This window comes from Budorcas taxicolor, chromosome 14 (assembly GCF_023091745.1).
Source record: "Budorcas taxicolor isolate Tak-1 chromosome 14, Takin1.1, whole genome shotgun sequence".
Classification (NCBI taxonomy): Eukaryota; Metazoa; Chordata; class Mammalia; order Artiodactyla; family Bovidae; genus Budorcas; species Budorcas taxicolor.
The window spans coordinates 88,362,045-88,383,124 of NC_068923.1; the positions used below are offsets into that span (position 1 = coordinate 88,362,045).

General features: G+C 37.1%; 1 protein-coding gene across 1 annotated transcript in view; it reads right to left on the reverse strand.

Moving 5' to 3' along the window:
* Positions 1-702: 702 nt before the first annotated feature.
* The window catches only part of CNBD1 (cyclic nucleotide binding domain containing 1), a 490,840-nt gene continuing 470,462 nt past the window's right edge, over positions 703-21,080 (reverse strand). The window contains exon 15 of the mRNA XM_052651586.1: positions 703-920. Within this exon, the coding sequence (XP_052507546.1) occupies positions 703-920 (218 nt within the window). The remainder of the gene's footprint in view (positions 921-21,080) is intronic.

Genomic DNA, 21,080 nt, shown 5'->3' on the forward strand with positions numbered 1-21,080 from the left:
CAAAAGTTATGATCAATATTATATATTGAAATATAATTTATAGTGTAACTAATATATATTGTATAGATAATATACATAGATAAATAATGTTATATATATTCAGACTCCAAGCAGCAGCTGCTACATATGCTCATTGCTATGGAGTGTCCCTCTCCCAAGGTCTCTCAGTGGATAAAACAAGTCTATACATCCAGTTAAACCAACATTTAATACTTTCAATTTCAGTGTTCTACTACAGGTTTCTTTCTAGTTTTCTTTTTCTCTTTTACAAATTGTAACTAACTTTTCTAATAGTGAGTAAACTGGCTTAAGTTGTCCTTAACATATTTACGTACTTGGTTAATCTTCCTGCAGGTGATCAATTTTCTATCTCTAGCACTGTTCACTGGTTATTCTTCCTGCAGATGACCAATTTCCTATCTCTAGCTCTGTTCACTTCCTCCTTAGGGAATTCCCCCCAAGGAAGCTCCATCTCAGACGTCCCACACTGAGTCTGCTCCTGCTATCCCAGTGCCCTCCTCAGCAATCCTGGATATTGACACTGCCCTCTGGTGGATCCCTGCCAATGGACAGATAACAGCCTCTTCAGTGCCTCCTACATGATAGTCCGCACCTTGTCCCCTCCCTTCGGAAATGCTCGCCCCATGCAGACTCCAACACTAGGGCTTGGCAGCACCCTATGCAAAGAACCTGCTTCCCTCCTCAAGCTCCAAAATCTTGCATGCCATTTCTAGACCCTCTGGAAGGGATCTTCCCTCTATTCCAGGGCTGACAGTCTTTAAAAGGGGCAGCCCTCCTAAGTGGGCAACCTTCTCCAGCTTCAAAAGCTCGGGATTCAGCACCAGCTCGGCACGTCACCTTTAGGCTGCACGTGTGCTGACACTCTGTCTGCTGTCCTTCTGCTGGGAGGCCCTCCCAACCTGAAGATAAGTAATTTTTCTTTAAACTCAGAGTGAATTTACACTAAAAATAGATATCTTTTGTCTTGATAAATACTAATGATGCTTTCCCATAAACATAGTAAACAAAAAATATGTCTTCTCTGGACTTCCATTAGAAATACAGGCAAAGCACTAAGAAACTTCAAGGTTTATTTCCAGTGCAGGTTGGTAGGGATGGCTGGTGGTCCTGCTGTGCACAGTCATTCAGGGACCCAGACTGTTTCCATCACGTGGCTCCTTCATTCCAGAGGCCTCAGAGTCCTCCAGATTCTCTGAATTCAGAACCAAACAAGAGAAGATGGAGAATGAAGGATCATGCCTGGGGAATCTGAAAACTACAGGAAAATCTGAAAAAACGTAATCTAGCTGTGTGTTCAGGAGAAAAGTGAAAAGATTTTGTTGTACAAACAGCTAATTTCATCACAACATTATGTTTAGGCCTTTGTGAACCGCAAGGATAGTTCATGGCTGATCATATAGAAGAAAAAGAGATATAAATAAAATTTTTGTAAAGTGTATGCCAACTAAATAATAAGTTGTTTCAACAAAATGGAAATGTCATTGAACAATAATAAAGATATTCTAATAAATATTGAGATTTTTAAACTGTTATTTTTTGGTGGGTGATATATTGTAATTTTTTTCAGATTTTATTAGAAAGAGATTACATGAGGCAGCTCTGTATAAGATATAACATGAGTTTTCTCTGATTCCTTTTAAAATAACCCTTAAGAAATCATCCAGTTTTAGTGCTGTGAGAAACAGACCTATGAAATCAGCTACAGCTTAAAATATTGAAGATGCTATACTTAGGCAGCAAATATTAACTCTTTTTCCTTCTCTATTTAAAGTGTCCTAATCTTACCCACTTAAGCTCTCAAACCTATCACAAAATGTTGCCTCTGAAGAAACAGAGCACCTGGAGTAAAGAAAAGAAAATGGTAACAGCATATATACTTTAAAATTCATCTCTAATTATTTACAGTAAAATTTAATCTTGCAATTTTAGATGATAAGATTAGAAAATTAGATTCTTGCAATTTAAATCTAATATCCATTTTCCAAAAAAGTAGTAACATTGTCTGACGGATTAAAGAAACATAAATAATAATCAAATTATATTGTCCTATTTTCATAATTTTAGGAAACCATTCATTTAGAGTATTGCTAATAAATAAGAGAAAGTGATTATTTAACAAATACAACAAAAATCCATTGTTTAGCAAAAGCAAAACACCAACAAACTTTCTAAAGGACCTAATCTAACCTTAAGCAAAGACACATGACTTTTGATCCTTGTATTTGTATAGAAACAACATTTAGAAAAAGAGTATAGAATCTTTTAGATGGAACCTTAGACATCATTTTATTAGCCCCATAATACTAGGCTTCTTCACTGGCTCCATGGTGAAGAATCTGCCTGCAATACAACTCAATGCAGGAGATGTGAGTTTCATTCCTGGGTGGGGAAGATCCCCTGGAGAAGGAAATGACAGCCCGCTTTGGTATTCTTGCTTGGGAAATCCTAAAGACAGAGGCGCATGGGAGGCTACAGTCCATGGGATCAGGAAAGAGTTGGACATGTGGTAGCAACTAAACAACAAGAAACAGCACTGCAAGTTTTCTCTGTGAGTTTCTCACCACATGGAATCCCAGTCTTAACTCAACACTCCCCTGGGATGGAGTTTCAGCCGTTCCCAGGAGAGCAAGGGCCACTGGCGGATAAAAGGATCTGATAAAGTGTTTACACTGTCCCACACTTACAATAAAATGTCTTACACTGGTTTGAAACGAAGTATCTTATGACTTTTAACTTAATTCTTATTCTATAACCTGGACAATGAATACATTTACACCTTCTACATGAAATATTTTTAATAATGATTGTATAATGTAGTTCATTTCCTTTATTTTGTATGCCTTTCTTAATATCAATTCTTTAATATTTCTAACTAAATTGTCAACTCTTTTTTCAGAATGTCTGTGCCATTCCTAACCAGAAAAACATATATGAGAAACAATGTACTTGACATTTTCAATGTCAATTTTCACTTAAAAATGTGTGATAATACCCCAATAATGAAATTCACTTGAACTTCTCTCATGCAGTTTCAAATAGAAGTCTTATTATGCTCATATGCTGTTACTTATATTTATTATTTTGAAAGAATGATGATCTTGTTAGCTCACAAAATTTGGCATTTAACGTTAATTTCTTAAGGAAAAATAACTTTATTAGGCAAAATATTCAATAGGATTTGAAGTATTTGAAGTTGTTTTATAAAGTAAAACATGTTATACTTGTTTATGCAAATATATGGGTTTCCTTGGTACCTCAACTGGTAAAAAAATCCACCTGCATCAAACCCAGGTCTCCCACATTGTGGGGAGATCTTTTACCGTCTGAGCCACCAGGGAAGGTGAAGAATACTGGAGTGGGCAGCCTATCTTTCTCCAGGGGATCTTCCCAACCCAGGAATCAAACTGGGATCTCCTGCATTCCAGGTGGATTCTATACCAGCTGAGCTTCCAGGGAAGCTCTGTATATGCCTATTATTAAAGAAATGCCAAGTATCCATTCCCATTGAGAACTATTACCAGAAGAAAATGTTCTCAATTATTAATATAGAAATATTCCTGCTTCAGTTCAGTTCAGTTCAATTCAGTCACTCAGTCGTGTCCGATTCTTTGCGACTCCATGAATCACAGCACGTCAGGCCTCCCTGTCCATCACCAACTCCCAGAGTTCACTCAGATTCATGTCCATCAAGTCGGTGATACCATCCAGTCATCTCATCCTCTCTCATCCCCTTTTCCTCCTGCCTCCAATCCCTCCCAGCATCAGTCTTTTCCAATGAGTCAACTCTTCGCATGAGGTGGCCAAAGTACTGGAGCTTCAGCTTTAGCATCAGTCCTTCCAAAGAAACCCCAGGGCTGATCTCCTTCAGAATGGACTGGTTGGATCTCCTTGCAGTCCAAGGGACTCTCAAGAGTCTTCTCCAACACCACAGTTCAAAAGCATCAGTTCTTCAAAACTCAGCTTTCTTCACAGTCCAACTCTCACATCTGTACATGACTACTGGAAAAACCATAGCCTTGACTTAGTTTGTTCCTATTATTTACTGTTTATGAGCACCAAGCTGGAGAGACTGTCATTTTTAGGTAAATATCCAGTGGGATATCTAATTCAATATGGCTGAAATAATACAAGTGTTATCTGAGCATTTCTTCACATTCACATTCCAATGAAGTGAAAGAAAAATACTAAAATAAAATCAAATGGATAGCAGTATTAGAGAGGAGAGCAGAACAAAGCAGTAAGATATAAGAAAGAAGGCAAAATGATGTAATAAACAAAGAAAATGATAATCTCATCTAAATCAATGTTCAGTTCAGTTCAGTCGCTCAGTCATCTCCAACTCTTTGCGACACAATGAATTGCAGCACACCACACCTCCCTGTCTATCACCAACTCCCGGAGTTCACTCAAACTCATGTCCATTGATCGGTGATGCCTTCCAGTCATCTCATCCTCTGTCGTCCCCTTCTACTCCTGCCACCAATCCCTCCCAGCATCAGAGTCTTTTCCAATGAGTCAACTCTTCGCATGAGGTAGCCAAAGTACTGGAGTTTCAGCTTCAGCATCATTCCTTCCAAGAAACCCAGGGCTGATCTCCTTTAGAATGGACTGGTTGGATCTCCTTGCAGTCCAAGGGACTCTCCAGAGTCTTCTCCAACACCACAGTTCAAAAGCATCAATTCTTCGGGACTCAGCCTTCTTCACAGTCCAACTCTCACATCCATACATGACCACAGGAAAAACCATAGCCTTGACGAGATGGACCTTTGTTGGCAAAGTAATGTCTCTGCTTTTGAATATGCTATCTAGGTTGGTCATAACTTTTCTTCCAAGGAGTAAGCGTCCTTTAGTTTCATGGCTGCCATCATCATCTACAGTGATTTTGGAGCCCCCAAAAATAAAGTCTGACACTGTTTCTACTGTTTCCCCATCTATTTCCCATGAAGTGATGGGACTGGATGCCATGATCTTCATTTTCTGAATGTTGGGCTTTAAGCCAAAATTTTCACTCTCCTCTTTCACTTTCATCAAGAAGCTTTTTTCTTCCTCTTCACTTTCTGCCATAAGGGTGGTGTCATCTGCATATCTGAGGTTACTGATATGTCTCCCGGCAATCTTGATTCCAGCTTGTGCTTCTTCCAGCCCAGCGTTTCTCATGATGTACTCTGCATAGAAGTTAAATAAGCAGGGTGACAATATACAGCCTTGATGTACTCCTTTTGCTATTTGGAACCAGTCTGTTGTTCCATGTCCAGTTCTAACTGTTGCTTCCTGACCTGCATATAGGTTTCTCAAGAGGCAGGTCAGGTGGTCTGGTATTTACATCTCTTTCAGAATTTTCCAGTTTCTTGTGATCCACATAGTCAAAGGCTTTGGCATAGTCAATAAAGTAGAAATAGATGTTTTTTCTGGAACTCTCTTGCTTTTTCCATGATCCAGCAGATGTTGGCAATTTGATCTCTGGTTCCTCTGCCTTTTCTAAAACCAGCTTCAACATCAGGGAGTTCACGGTTCACGTATTGCTGAAGCCTGGCTTGGAGAATTTTGAGCATTACTTTACTAGCATGTGAGATGAGTGCAACTGTGCGGTAGTTTGAGCATTCTTTGGCATTGCCTTTCTTTGGGATTGGAATGAAAACTGACCTTTTCCAGTCCTCTGGCCACTGCTGAGTTTTCCACATTTGCTGGCATATTGAGTGCAGCACTTTCACAACATCATCTTTCAGGATTTGAAAGAGCTCAACTGGAATTCCATCACCTCCACTAGCTTTGTTGATAGTGATGCTTTCTAAGGGCCACTTGACTTCACATTCCAAGATGTCTGGTTCTAGGTGAGTGATCACACCATCGTGATTATCTTAGTCATGATGATCTTTTTTGTACAGTTCTTCTGTGTATTCTTGCCACCTCTTCTTAATATCTTCTGTTTCTGTCAGGTCCATACCATTTCTGTCCTTTATCAAGCCCATCTTTGCATGAAATGTTCCCTTGGTATCTCTAATTTTCTTGAAGAGATCTCTAGTCTTTCCCATTGTGTTGTTTTCCTCTATTTCTTTGCATTGATCGCTGAAGAAGGCTTTCTTATCTCTTCTTGCTATTCTTTGGAACTCTGCATTCAGATGCTTATATCTTTCCTTTTCACCTTTGTTTTTCACCTCTCTTCTCTTCACAGCTGTTTGTAAGGCCTCCCCAGACAGCCATTTTGCTTTTTTGCATTTCTTTTCCATGGGGATTGTTTTGATCCCTGTCTCCTGTACAATGTCACGAACCTCATTCCATAGTGCATCAGGCACTCTATCTATCAGATCTAGCCCCTTAAATCTATTTCTCACTTCCACTGTATAATCATAAGGGATTTGATTTAGGTCATACCTGAATGGTCTAGTGGTTTTCCCTACTTTCTTTAATTTAAGTCTCTATTTGGTAATAAGGAGTTCATGATCTGAGCCACAGTCAGCTCCTGGAAATGTTAGATTCATTACCTCAACTTTTTTCAGATCTCTGCTCACATATCAACCTATCCACAGGGCCTTCCTTATCTGAGCTTTACAGAATAACACACTTCATGTGAAGTACTCCACTTTTTGTTATTTTTATCCTCATAAGCTTGATTGCAATCAAAATCATTTATTTATTTACTGTTGATCTCCTTCCCTAGACTTCTGGAACTTGCTGTATGTCACCTACTCTGCCCTCTGTACTCAGATACTGACTGGAACATAGCTGGTACATAATAAACACTTGATGAATAACCCAGTTAAAGAATACTCAATGGTAGGAATCAAAGAAAAATTCCCACCCTTTGGAAAGTGTTATGTGTTCAGAACAAAAGATCCCAACTTTCATTGACAAGGAGTCAAAAGAGAAACTTAAAAAAATAAAACACAGTGAAAAAAATGAGGTTCACCTCCAGATTATGTACTTGTAAAATGAACAATGAAGCAGTAAAATAATATTGAAGCTATAGTTATTTACTCAACTAACCTAGCATTCAAATGTGAGTTGAAAGTAAAACATTTTGGTATATAAAACATAGAGAAATGAGCACATTTAAAAAATCCTATTGAGAAAAGGCACATTGGAAGACATAAGAAACAGAAAAAATAAATAAAATAGAGGCAGTATTTCAGAAATTGCTAACAATTCTGCACTAACTTTACAGATGAATTAAAGAACATTAGATAAAATGGGATACAAAACATAAATCTGCATATTTTATTTGGGTCCTATCATGCAAACTCATTTCTACCAGAAAATGGAAGCATGTATCTTGATCAATGATTACTATGATTGCTCTATATAAATTTCCAATAGAAATATTGATATTATGTTTTATTTTGTGTTAGGATGAAATATTAAAGGACAAAGTAGATCTTAGTTTTTATTTCTATTATCTTCTGTATATTTCATTCTTGAATCAGATGAGTCAAAATTTTGAAAAGAGAAACTGATATCTCTGGTTAACAGTGTCAAAGACAACATACAAACAATACATTGATCAAATTATTTCAAAATGCAATTATTTTCAAAATAAATTGTTTTTGAGGGACTCAAACAGTTATTGAACCAAACTCAGTCAGATACACTATTTACTTTATTTACTAAAAATAAAAATATAAGTGTACCTTATTGCAAAGTTTTTAAAAGTATAAAGATATATGAAATAAACACTTTTAAAAATCTATCTTATTATTCCCTCCAATGACACTTCCTATCTTATAGCGAATCATCGACAAATGACAATGGCAAGTTCTTCTAGGACGTGAAAGTTAGACTTATGATAACAGGGACATAGACCTATAAAGATATGCTGTCAAATATATTACTGTATTCAGAAGGGCATCAAAAGGACTTTGAGAAAGAAGAATGGGATTTCCTTGTTTCATGACAGGAAATCAGTCCAATTCTCTAATCCTCACGAGAACATGCATTATCAGAACTGACATATAAATGCATTACTTGAATAAGAAAATTGACTTGATTAGCAAGTAATTTCTGATATATACTTTGACAATTTTAAATAAAATACAAGTTAAATTTTAAATATAAATAGCATCTAACATTTACAACAGTCTTCATTTATAAAACATGGCAAGTCGACTAGGTGTATTTTTATGTTCACCTCATCTTAACATCTTAGTGGTTAAAGACAGAGAAAGACTGCTTCCACATTTAAACAGCTTACATCTTAGTAGGGTAGAGAGGTGACTTCAAATGTCTTACCAGTAAAATTAAATGATGCGCAAGGTACAAAAGCAGTGTAGAACCGGAGAGAGACAGAGAGGAATTTCCCCAGCAGCGTTGCAGCTTTGGGAAAGACTTTAGAGAGAAAATTTCCTGTGGACGGGATTAGAAAGATGAACTTGCCAGGCTGATAAAAGAATAGAACATATAGGCAAAGGCACAGAGGCATGAAATAGGACAGCACACTAAAAATACTTGCAAGCAATTTTGCTTTAGTTGATCATAACAAAGAGTAAATGGCAGGAGAAAGCCCTGGAAAAGTCTGTAGGGGCTGAGTCATGGATGAGCTGGTATTAGCTGAGTTACTTGAACTCTAACTTATAAGCCATGGAATATGAATGAATGGGTTTTAGAACTAGAAGAGAGTATAGAGGTTATATTACCTAAATTTAAAAATTTAAAGTCATCTACAATCATTTAATAATTGTGATCTGTAAGCAGCATCACACAAAGCACCTTAGACTCTATGTCCGTTTGTTTAAAAAAGTCCAGAGATTAAACTTCATGGAAGAGTCTGGAATATATACAATCAAAAGGGGAAAACTGTGGGCTTAGAGGAAAGGTCATTAACTTGAGAAATGAATCAGGTTTGTTGGATCACATAGGAGATTGTTATCAAAATGTGATTTGGCCTAGATTCTCTATTACATTTCACTTGTTTCAACTGTTATGGAAACTTTTGAAATATTAATTCACCACATTTTTTATTTTCAATCAGTTAAAGATAGTTTTATACACTTTATACAAGGCCTTGAGCTGAGTGCTATTGTGAGGTTTCTGAAATTTGAAAAGTATTGTCCTTATAATGTATACTCTTGTTGAGGATATAGGGCCTAAACATTTTAAATAATAAATAATGAAAGATTTAAATAAAAGAAACTGTCCCAAGGTAACAACTTTATTGCTGAATCTCTTTATGGCTAAAGAAATAAGCACTGTTCCCTTGTGGCTTCCTTAGATATTCCTGTTATCTTCAGTTAGAAGATTTATTACCAATCTTACCAAATGGATCTAGTCTAGACAGAGTAGTTAGTCAATCATCAAAAATAGTTTTGTAATTATAATATTAGATCTAGGGTTAGTCATCATAAGGCATATTGCAGAAATGAATGCCAGAAGAAGCTGATGATCAAAAGAGAATAGGATCCTTAACAATGGAAAAGACTGAGGACCTTAATTCATGTAGCAGACGTCATCACAAGTATAAGACTGCGTGGAATAAAGTATAAATAGGTAAAGTATTAGTTTGTTTGAGTCAAAGCCTATCAACAGAAAATTGAAGGTGAAACTAAACACTCAGTGAGTTTCCAAGGCAGTCCCAGAACTCTTCTAGTCTTTAAATGGTGTGAAAGCAGAGTAATGCAATATTTGACTATTTTAAGGACTGTCTTCAATGCATGATGCTCTATGGTACCATTTGATACCAAAGGTCGGCCAAGGATCTGTAAATTTCAAATGTAATAAATTCAGAAATAAGTAGATAAATCAATGAGGCCTACATTGTCAGGAGTGTGTTGTCAAGCTTTATTAAAAGATGAGATGTTGAATGTCTTTGCAGTCAACAGTCATTAAAGCAATGATGGGCTATGAGCATGCACACTATTTCACACTTAAATTAATGTGGATATTTTCTTCTTACTGATGTTTTCTTTTTAAAATGGCATAGGAATTAATCTCCAGACTTATTTCAGTTATCCATAAAATTTCTATGAATGATAGTTTATAAGCAAAATAATTTCAAAGATAATAGTAGAAATTTTAAGACTATCCTAAAATCATGACAATAAAATTAGATAAAAGTAAAAATTTACATATATTTAATTACTCCAATACTTTTGCTACCTGATGCAAAGAGCTGACTCATTGGAAAAGACTCTGATGCTAGGAAAGATAGAGGGCAGGAGGAGAAGGGGATGACAGAGGATGAGATGGTTGGATGGCATCACTGACTCAATGGACATGGGTTTCGGTGGACTCCGGGAGTTGGTGATGGACAGGGAGGCCTGGTGTGCTGCAGTTCATGGGGTTGCAAACAGTTGGACATGACCGAGCGACTGAACTGACTGACTGACTGAATTATAATTTCATATAAGCAGTAAAGAAAGAAGGTAAAAAGAAAACAAGTTTGTCAATTGAACACTAAATAATTTTAAAAAATAATTCATGAATTACATATATATAATTCATGAGTTATATATACATATATATCCTATATATGTACCCAATACCTAGATTAAATAAAACAGAATTCTGTCATATTTAAATAAAATTGTGGGTCAATTAAATTTTACCTACAACTTCCCAAATGAAATGTTAATATAAAATTTAGCATTCCTAGAATGGATTACTCAAGATACCCATTACTCAATAGAGAGGGATTAAGAACCTGGGTTCTGAAACAATGTAGCCTGATTTCAAACTCCAGCCATAAACTTTATTAGGCAGATGATTTGGGGATTATGCAACTTCCCGGTACCTCAAATTATTCTCTTAAAAACAGATACTGATAGCACTGCTTCATAGAATTCTTGTGAGGGTTTGACTATTAAATACAAAGCATATAGTAAATTGCTGTTCAGTCACTAAGTCATGTCTGACTCTGCGACCCCATGAAGTGCAACATGACAGGCTTCCCTGTCCTTCACTATCGTCCAGTGTTTGCACAGACTTATGAACACTGAGTCAGTGATGCCATCCAACTATATCTAATCTGTCAAATATTATTACTACTCAAATATGGCAATATAAGATCAAAGAGAATTGAAAATACAAAAGCTACTTCTAGTATCTTTTGAAAAACAAAGCTCTGCTGAATGTTGTATTTTTCATTTTTAATATGAATCCATCAATTTCTTGCAGAAGTATTTGGTAGCATTTATTCCTATTATTAAAATGAAGAATGCGTGATTTAGGAAAAAGAAAAGTAATATCTGTGATAATCACAGGTCATTTAGTTTTCTTATCATTCTTAGACCTGTACAGAAATTGGTATAATTCACTCTATATTTTGGGCCTCCCTTTTGGTTCAGCTGGTTAAGAATCTGCCTGCAATGCAAGGAGACCTGGGTTCAATCCCTGGGTTGGGAAGATCCCCTGGAGAAGGGAAAGGCCATCCTCACTAGTATTCTGGCCTGGAGAAGTCCATGGAATTGCAAAGAATATCTGTGATAATCACAGATTACCTAGTTTTCTTATCATTCTTAGACCTGTACGAAAATTGTTAGAATTCACTCTATATTTTACCGTCTCTTTTTTATGATGCCTGGTTATGACAAAAGAGGGCCTGCGAGTCTCCTGCGTTGCAGGCAGATTCTTTACTGTTTGAGCTACAAGCGAGACCTAACTTTTCAGCACTTTTCCAAATGGGTAACCCCTCTGTTCAGAGAAGACGATGGCACCCCACTCCAGTACTCTTGCCTGGAAAATGCCATGGATGGAGGAGCCTGGTAGGCTGTAGTCCATGGGGTCGCGAAGATTCGGAAACGACTGAGTGACTTCGCTTTCACTTTTCACTTTCATGCATTGGAGAAGAAAATGGCAACCCACTCCAGTGGTGTTCTTGCCTGGGGAATCCCAGAGACGGGGGAGCCTGGTGGGCTGCCGTCTATGGGGTCGCACAGAGTCGGACACGACTGAAGCGACTTAGCAGCAGCAGCAGCAACAGCGACTCCTCCGTTAGAGGCTGGATAGGAGAGGAAAACAAGAAAATTCCAACAGGCTACATACATATTCAAACAGGTTCATGACAGATTTTTGTTGTTCCTCGGCAATTATGTTGTCATTATTTATAGCTTTACTAACTCTTCTCATGTGCTATATATCATATCTGTTTAAAAGCCCTGGTTCCAATGTACGGGCTGGGGTTGGGGGCGGTCTTCTTTCCCCTGCATTCCAGAGACGCTGAATGGTTTCTAGCTTGGTGTAAATTTGTCCTGATATTTTGTGACGGGTGCTGTGTGAGTAATGAAAATACTGTATCAGAGCCCTGCATAAGAAAGTAGGCAGGCTGACAATATGCTTGTGCTTTTGGCTGCAAAATATAAGCAGGCTGCTGGACTTTATGAAAACTTCCACCTTCACCCGCCTCTGTGTGCAGTGACAAGGCTGCACTGAGACAGTCCAGATGTTACAGATGCATGGATCCCACTGAGCTGATCTTTATCCTGGAGGAAATCCCAGAATATTCTGGCCGGAGAAAGGTGAAAGTAAGCACTTAGAGTTACATCATATACAATGGTAAGTCCAGAAGCAATAATGAAGAGCTTGCTTTGTTTATTTGTCTCTGAGAATTTTAAGACAACACCCATTGTGAAATCCCAAAGGGCATATGTATGATGAAAAATAAACAAAATGATAAAAGCTAAAAGTCATTTTTAATTAGTGTATCAGTAATGAAAAGCGCAACTGAACTGATGTTCCAGAAGTTCATGATGAACTACAAGTTCTGTCAGGTGAAGAAAAAAAAAGAAAACAGTTCGCTTTAGGATCTTAATAGCAGCACTCTTGCTGATTTTACCCTTTGTAACTTTATGTGGATACTGATATCCCTCCAAAAATATCAAAGGCCATCCTCATAATGGAGATTTATAGATCACATTTGAATTACATCACTGAGGAATTACATTATATTACATCATTTCAGTACATTTGTATGGAAGTCACAGAACTAAGTATACCTGGGGTACGTTACTTACATCAAGACTTTGCTGTACTCATACCCCCACTCTGTTTTCTGCACAAGTAATTTTTATGAAACGTTGGCTGCATATGTTCTGCATTATCATTATTTATAAGAAATATATACATATTTGGTCATTCAGGTGATCAAAATATGTTTCTAATACGTATTTGGTATTCATCCACAGCTTTTAATTGGTCCTTCAATGCAACTCACAAAACCCTTGGAATTTCCTGAGCAATAAGAGCAATGAGATCATCTTTTGCTAAGACATTTGATATCTTGTCTTCAGTTTCTGAAAATTCTGCAGAGCCATGAAATGGGTGAAATGGGTGTCTTCTTATTTTATGAGAAACGTCTTTCCACCACTACCAGGTTTATGTTAATGAAGAGGGCTTTTGGAAGCACCTAGAGAAAGCACGTAGAAGGGACTGTTTGCCAAGGGAGCCAAGAATAGAAATACCGAAACTTTCATTTCCATCCTCTGATTTCCTGGGAGGGGAGAAGGGTAGAGGATGAATTAATCTCCAATGGCCAATAAGTTATACAATTAATGCCTATGTAATGAAACCTCCATAAACGCCCCGAAGTAGAGGGTTTGGAGAGCTTCCAGCTTGGAGAACCAGACCTTCTAGGTGCTGGGACAAACTTGACAAGGATAGAAATTCTTTTGTTCAGAACCTCAATCTATGTATCTTTCTATCTGGCTATTTTTATCCTTTAGTATCCTTTATAACAAATCATTTCCCTGGCATCTCGGACAGTAAGGAACCTGCAATTCAGGAGATTCGAGTTTGATCCCTGGGTTGGAAAGATCCCTGGAGAAGGAAAAGGCAACCCACTCCAGTATTCTTGCCTAGAGAATTTCATGGACAGAGGAGCCTGGCAGGCTATAGTCCATGGGGTCACAAAAAGTCAAACACGACTGACTGACTGATAATAAATCAGTAGTCTATTGAGTAAATGGATTTCCTGAAGAGCTATTCTAGCCAATTAACTGAACTCCAGGAGGGGGTCATGGGAACTTCTGCTATAAGGCCAGCCCGTCTGCACAGGGCTGGCAGTTATTCTCTGAGGTGAAGGGCCATCCTGTGGGACTGAAACCTTTATTGGCAAACTCTGATGCCATCTAGGAGTGGATGGCATCAGAACTGAGTGACATTTATTTGAATTTTTGGACACCACTGATATCTGAACTTTATTTGTTGTTGAGGGGAAGCCTTCACAGGCATGTGTGCACACACGTATACACATGCCTATGCTTTGAAATTAGGTCCAGGAACCCCTGAAGAACTTCCTACCTAAGGAATCATTGAGACCATAGGAGAAGATCTGAGTATATAAAACTCAAGTCCCTCACAAAACAACATCAAATTACTTCTCAGACTTCTCTCCCATAAATGTTCAACATATCCTCTCCATTTCAACTTTGCATTTTTCTTACACCTCATGTGGTACTTAAAATACAGATAATCTCACCACTTCTTAGTATTTACATCCAAAAAAGCCTATTCATTTTCCAAGCTTTAGATAAAATGATATATTTTTCATGTAGATTCACTCCATCTATATTTCTCTGTATTCTGCCTGCAAAATTAGCTGTTGTTTTCTCACCTCATTGTTTGTCCTAAGAATACATGTCGCCCTACTGCAATGGCTAAAGAGGTCAGGGATTGATTAGATTAATTATATATGAAATCTGGGGGTAGACTACCCAATTAACAGATGTATTCAAGGAAACATGCTCTTGATATCTTCTTGCTACAACATCTTTTCTCCAACTTGTGTTCCAAGCCAGAATAATGAGGAAAGTCAAAAATATTTTGCTAGTGAGATATTGTCTGTTTCTTTAGAAGTCAAGTTATCTACAGAAAAATTCTAAAGTATTTCATTGGCTAGAACCGGATCACGTGACCACTCAGCTGAAATAGAGTTTGAGAAGATTTTTTATTTTCCAAATCTAGAGTCAAGAAGAATGAAAGTATAAGTGTATAATGCTAATACTTCCCCTATGCTTCCTCAACTGCCATAAAACTAACACATTTTGTGTTTATATTACACTTATTAATGTGGATATGTTCAAGTCTGTCTATAATCCTGAGTCACTTGAAGAAAATGATTGTTCCTTCAATATTCCTATCTTCAGGTTGGGAACAATTTTAGATGATATTTGTAGAATGGATAGCTTCAAGAAAGACAAGATTCTGTTATAAGAAACCTGAGGAGTTGAAAATAAACCAGTATTATTTAAAGTGACAGATATTACTTTCTTGGACTCCAAAATCACTGCAGATGGTGACTGCAGCCATGAAATTAAAAGACTCTTGCTCCTTGGAAGAAACGCTATGGCAAATGCTAGGCAGCATATTAAAAAGCAGAGACATTACTTTGTCTACAAAGGTCTGTATAGTCAAAGCCATGGTTTTTCCAGTAGTCATGTATGGATGTGAGAACTGGACAATAAAAAAGGCTGAGCACCAAAGAATTGATGCCTTTAAACTGTGGTGCTGGAGAAGACTCTTGAGAGTCCTCTGGACAGTAAGGAGATCAAATCAGTCAGTCCTGAAGGAAGTCAGTCCTGGGTATTCATTTGAAAGACTGATGCTGAAGCTTAAGCTCCAATGCATTGACCATCTGATGTGAAGAACTGACTCATTTGAAAAGACCCTAATGCTGGGAAAGATTGAAGGCAGGAGGAAAAGGGGATGAGGGAGGATGAGATGGTTGGATGGCATCACCAACTCAATGGACATGAGTTTTGAGCAAGCTCCAGGAGATGGTGAAGGACAGGGAAGCCTGGCGTGCTGCAGTCCATGGGGTTATAAAGAGTCAGACATTACTGAAAGACTCAACAACAATGAAATAAAGGTAATATTCTCATGACCTTTCTCTTCTGAGAAAACTTAAATCTTCTGGAGGAAACTAACATCATTCAAAGCATCTATAATTTTGCCAATGTATTTTTCAAAGCAATTGTATCATTCCCACCAAAAATATATGAGTTCTGGTATATACTTATACCACAAAATATATGTATATGTATATATATAAATATAGAGAGAGAATGACTCGGCTGGTAAAGAATCCGCCTGCAATGCCAGAGACCGGGGTTTGATCCCTGTGTTGGGAAAATCCCCCGGAGAAGGGAAAGGATACCCACTCCAGTATTCTGGCCTGGAGAATTCCACAGACTGTATATAGTCCATGGGGTCACAAAGAGTCAGATACAACTGAGCGACTTTCACTTTTCAAGTGAAAAACAGTAACCTTTTATGGGATAAGGAAAAAAATCCATAGTAAAAAGAAATTCTAGTCTTAAGTAGTACATCTTAATTTTCCTTAGGCTGGAAAACTTTTGTCCCAAAAATAAATGTATAGAAATTAAAAGAGTCTCACATATCAGCAATGTAAAGCATCAAGTTATGTCAGTGTGACTAATAGTAGAATTTGTCACATATTAGGGTGTCAATATACATCTTTTCAGTAGTCATGTACAGATGTCAGAGCTGGACAATAAAGAAGGCAGAGTGCAGAAATATTGATACTTTCAAACTGTGGTGCTGGAGAAGACTCTTGAAAGCCCATTGGACAACAAGGAGATCAAACCAGTTAATCTCAAAAGAAAGCAACCCTGAATATTCTTTGGAAGGACTGAATCTTGAAACTCTAATACTTTGGCCACCTGATGTGAACAGCTGACTCATTGGAAAAGACTCCAATGCACAGAAAAATTGAAGGCAGAAGGATAAGAGGGTGACAGGGATGAAATGTTTGGATGGCATCACTGATTCAATGGACATTACTTGGGCAAACTCTGGGAGTTGGTGAAGGACAGGAAAGCCTGGCATGCTGCAGTCCATGGGGTCGTGAAGAGTCAGACACGACTGGGTAACTGAATAGCAACAACAATTTGTGCCTACAGAGTGAAAAATAATAGATCCTATGGTGAGTCTAATTTCCTACTAGATGAAGAAAATTGCGGTATAAATTTTAGGGTCCTTAACTCCCTGGTGGTTGTCAGTACATGCAAGTAGTACAGCTTTGGCAAACTTGTCTGTTAAATACAGATAGAATTATTTATATATGACTTACTTAAGAGTACAATAGGAAAAGTCTAGCAATATTAATTATTCATTACGGAATAGTTATCTGTACTTTTTGTATTTCACAAGCAAAAAGTATATTGCATCCTATACACATAGGTAAATGGCAACAGTGAACATTTCACTGTAAATGTAATAACATGATTCTCCTGTTTCAAAAATAAAATTATTGAAAAAGCAGAGAACCTCAAACATTCTTTATTATTTTTAAAATTATTTATGCAAGAAAAAAAGTTGTTCCAATGAGAAAAATGTTCAGAAAACTTGAAAATCTATTTTCAAAGGAAGAAATCATTGCCAAGTTTTAAAAGTTTGCTTTATGGTTTTATTACTTCTGGAAAACTGTGATTACAAACAGAAGGATTTCTTACAATTATTATGAATGAAAAGAAAAGCATATTAAATTAAGAGTAGTTTTAAGAAACTATAACATTTGTTCTAATGAGGAGCAGAGCAATTTTCATATTGCAACATAACATTTGTTTTTACTTCCTAAGCTTTATTTTCATAATTATTTTGGTGGGAATATTAAATATGGTTCAGTTCAGTTCAGTTCAGTTCAGTTGCTCAGTCGTGTCCAACTCTTTGTGACCCCATGAATCGCAGCACACCAGGCCTCCCTGTCCATCACCAACACCCAGAGTTCACTCAGACTCATGTCCATCAAGTCCGTGATACCATCCAGTCATCTCATCCTCGGTCGTCCCCTTCTCCTCCTGCCCCCAATCCCTCCCAGCATTAGAGTCTTTTCCAATGAGTCAACTCTTCGCATGAGGTGGCCAAAGTACTGGAGCTTCAGCTTTACTATCATTCCTTCCAAAGAAATCCCAGGGCTGATCTCCTTCAGAATGGACTGGTTGGATCTCCTTGCAGTCCAAGGGACTCTCAAGAGTCTTCTCCAACACCACAGTTCAAAAGCATCAATTCTTCGGTGCTCAGCCGTCTTCACAGCCCAACTCTCACATCCATACATGACCACAGGAAAAACCATATAAATCTTTTAAAATTCCTCTGAGTTTATAGTTATTATCTATATTTCTTTTAGAAAACATTTCAATTTAAACTGAATTTAAAAATCATAAAAGCACTTAGTACAGATGATCCACAGCAATGCTTAGGGCTGGAAATGTAATAGAATAAATTGATTATATTAAATGATTAATTAAATTAAATGCTTGCCTGTTGAGTCTATTCAGGAAGCATCTAAAGGCAGGGATCGTTTTATCCATTTAATTAAAGTGTTTTCTGAATTACATTCCAAAAATAAGTTCCTTACATACTAAAACATTCTGTTCTAAGAGACCATTCCAATTTTTTTGTTAAGTCGAATAAAGTTAGCCTAGGTACCCAACAATCACAATCTGCTGTATAGTACTATAATGAGTTTATAATACTCTTCTCATAAACAATACAAAAATAAAACAAGCACAGAAAATAAAGGTAACATTTTTAATCATACAGTATAGTACCTTGAAAAGTACAGTAGTACAATACAACAGCTGGCATACAGGACCTGGCATCAAGTTAACAGGCGAGACGGTTTACTAACTGGAGCAGAAAGAAGAGGTTCAAGATGGTAGAGCTGAAGGATCAGCAGCAATAGGGGATGGAAGACAAGCTACAGTTTCACTCACACCTGACATTAACGAGAGACACATTCTCATCTTTTAAAGTTCTCATCTTGAATGTTCCTATGCAGGGGACTTACTGAACTGTAATTACTCTCTTAGTACATTTTCTTTTATCACACATTAATTCAGACTAGCAAATAAAATAAAAAGCTCTCTCTAAACTTCTCTGGTAATAATCTTGGTCATTTTAATATATTGCTGTACATTCTTATTTAAACCATGAATTAAATAATATGCTAAATTAGTGATTGAATGATAACAATCCAAAGAATATCATTGCAAAATTATATTTTGGTCATTGCAAAAGCATATCATTTATATTCATATATATTTATATATGTATATGTTTGGGCTTACCTGGTGACTCAGATGGTAAAGAATCAGCCTACACTGCAGGAGATCTGGGTTTGATCCCTGGCTCAGGAAGATCCCCTGGAGAAGGGCATAGCAACCCCCTGCAGTATTCTTGCCTGGAGAATTCCATGGACAGAGACGCTTGGGTGGCTACAGTCCATGTGGTCGCAAAGAGTCGAACACAACTGAGCAACTAATGCTAAAGCGCTATACACACATATTTATATGTGCATACATACATATACTTGTATGCTCAGTTGCTGTCATGTCCACGTCTTTCTGACCCTGTGGACAGACTCACCATGGATTTTATGGACAGAGAAACCTGCCAGGCTTCTCCCCATGGATTTTTCAGGCAAGAATACTGGAATAGATTGCCATTTCCTCCTCCATATATATATATATATATATATATATATATATATATACACACACACACATACACATATACACAGATATATATATATATATATTGATTAAAGGTAAAGTTATTTAAATTAGGTGGTCGGTACCATGTGATAATGATTAGCTTGAATTAACTTTCTTTTCCTGTTGAAAGAGATATCTTAAAACAGTCTTCTTGTAAAAATATATTCAACGCTGCAAATAAAGTAAATCAAGAGTGAGAAAATTGGGACAGAGGGAAAATGAGGATAGGAAAGGAGGATGATGTCAGAAGCAAGATGAGTACACTGAAGACATACCAAATGTTTCCGTGCATCTGCTAGAGATGGGATACAAATTTAGCTTGAAGCTTTCTAGTAGTCAACACAAAGAAGGATCAATATTTCATTTAATGGGTCACAGTATCCTTGAAATGAAAACAATATACTCATTCAGGAAAAGACCTATTACTGACACTGTAACCAGAAAAACATTTCCCATGTGTCTTAAAAAGAATATTAGAAATTACACCCACACTTACATCCTTACAGTACAGTAATGTCAGAAGTGCCGTGACATTTCTCGTAATAACATTCTCAACTTCAGCTGTGCTATGACACAGAAGCCAATTCAGCAAAGCCAAAGCAATCAAGTTTGGGTGGACACAACTATCAGACGACGTGGCTTAACCCAGCAATCCACTGCAGTGTTTCTAAAGCAGGAGGCTTTGCATTTCCACGCTACTTCAGGAGCTATCCTGTGTGCACGTGAGTGCTCATCCGTACATACGGGCACACAGATAAAAGGAGCTCCAATATCACTTTCAACTAAAACTTAACAACGTGTTATGTTTGCTCCAGGTTTATATACTTCGTGGCTTAATATGTAGAAGAGTTTTGAAGTTTGTTTGTTGGTTTGTTTCTAAAGGACAGTTTGAAAAGTTTCCAGATCTAAGCAAAGAGATAGACTGAATATTGTTTAGGAAATTTTTAATCACCGATTCTCAAGTGAATGAGAATAAGTGACAATTACTTCCAAGTTCTGTTTCCTGTCACCTTTTTCTAATGTTATTATTTTATTTTTTTATTATTCAGTACAAAACCAAATCTTTGAAGAGTTACTGCAACTAAAAGATGATCAATGCCATCATCTGTTTCAAAGGTAATTATGCGTATGATGAACACATATACTTGAACAGACAACCTGGATTGACCTAATGGTCTTTTAAAAGTAGGGGTTTTTTTGTTTTGTTTTGTTTTTGTTCTTTTTAATTTCAGGACTAAACAGCAAAATGTAAAAAACACATGTTTGTGGATTAGTGCCAGGTAAATGTCTCCAAGCTTGAAGAGAGTTGTAATATAATCATTCATGAAATTTTTACAAATGCAGGTTGTCTGACCTCCATTTCAAAAATCCTGAATTAGAAATTGCAGAATAAGAGGAGGATAAATATAACTACTCAAAACACTTCCATAGGTAATCCTATTATGTATTCCAGGTGGAGAACCATCAACTTGTCCTCAGTAGATTAAGTAGGAGGAACGACACTAAAATAATTCCTTTCTTCAGTTTTAAAGTTCAGCCCATTTGTAGCTGGTCACTTAGTCAAATAACAAAAAGAAGCTGGAAAATATGAAAAGCTGAGAGGCCAGGGCCTTGGCACTA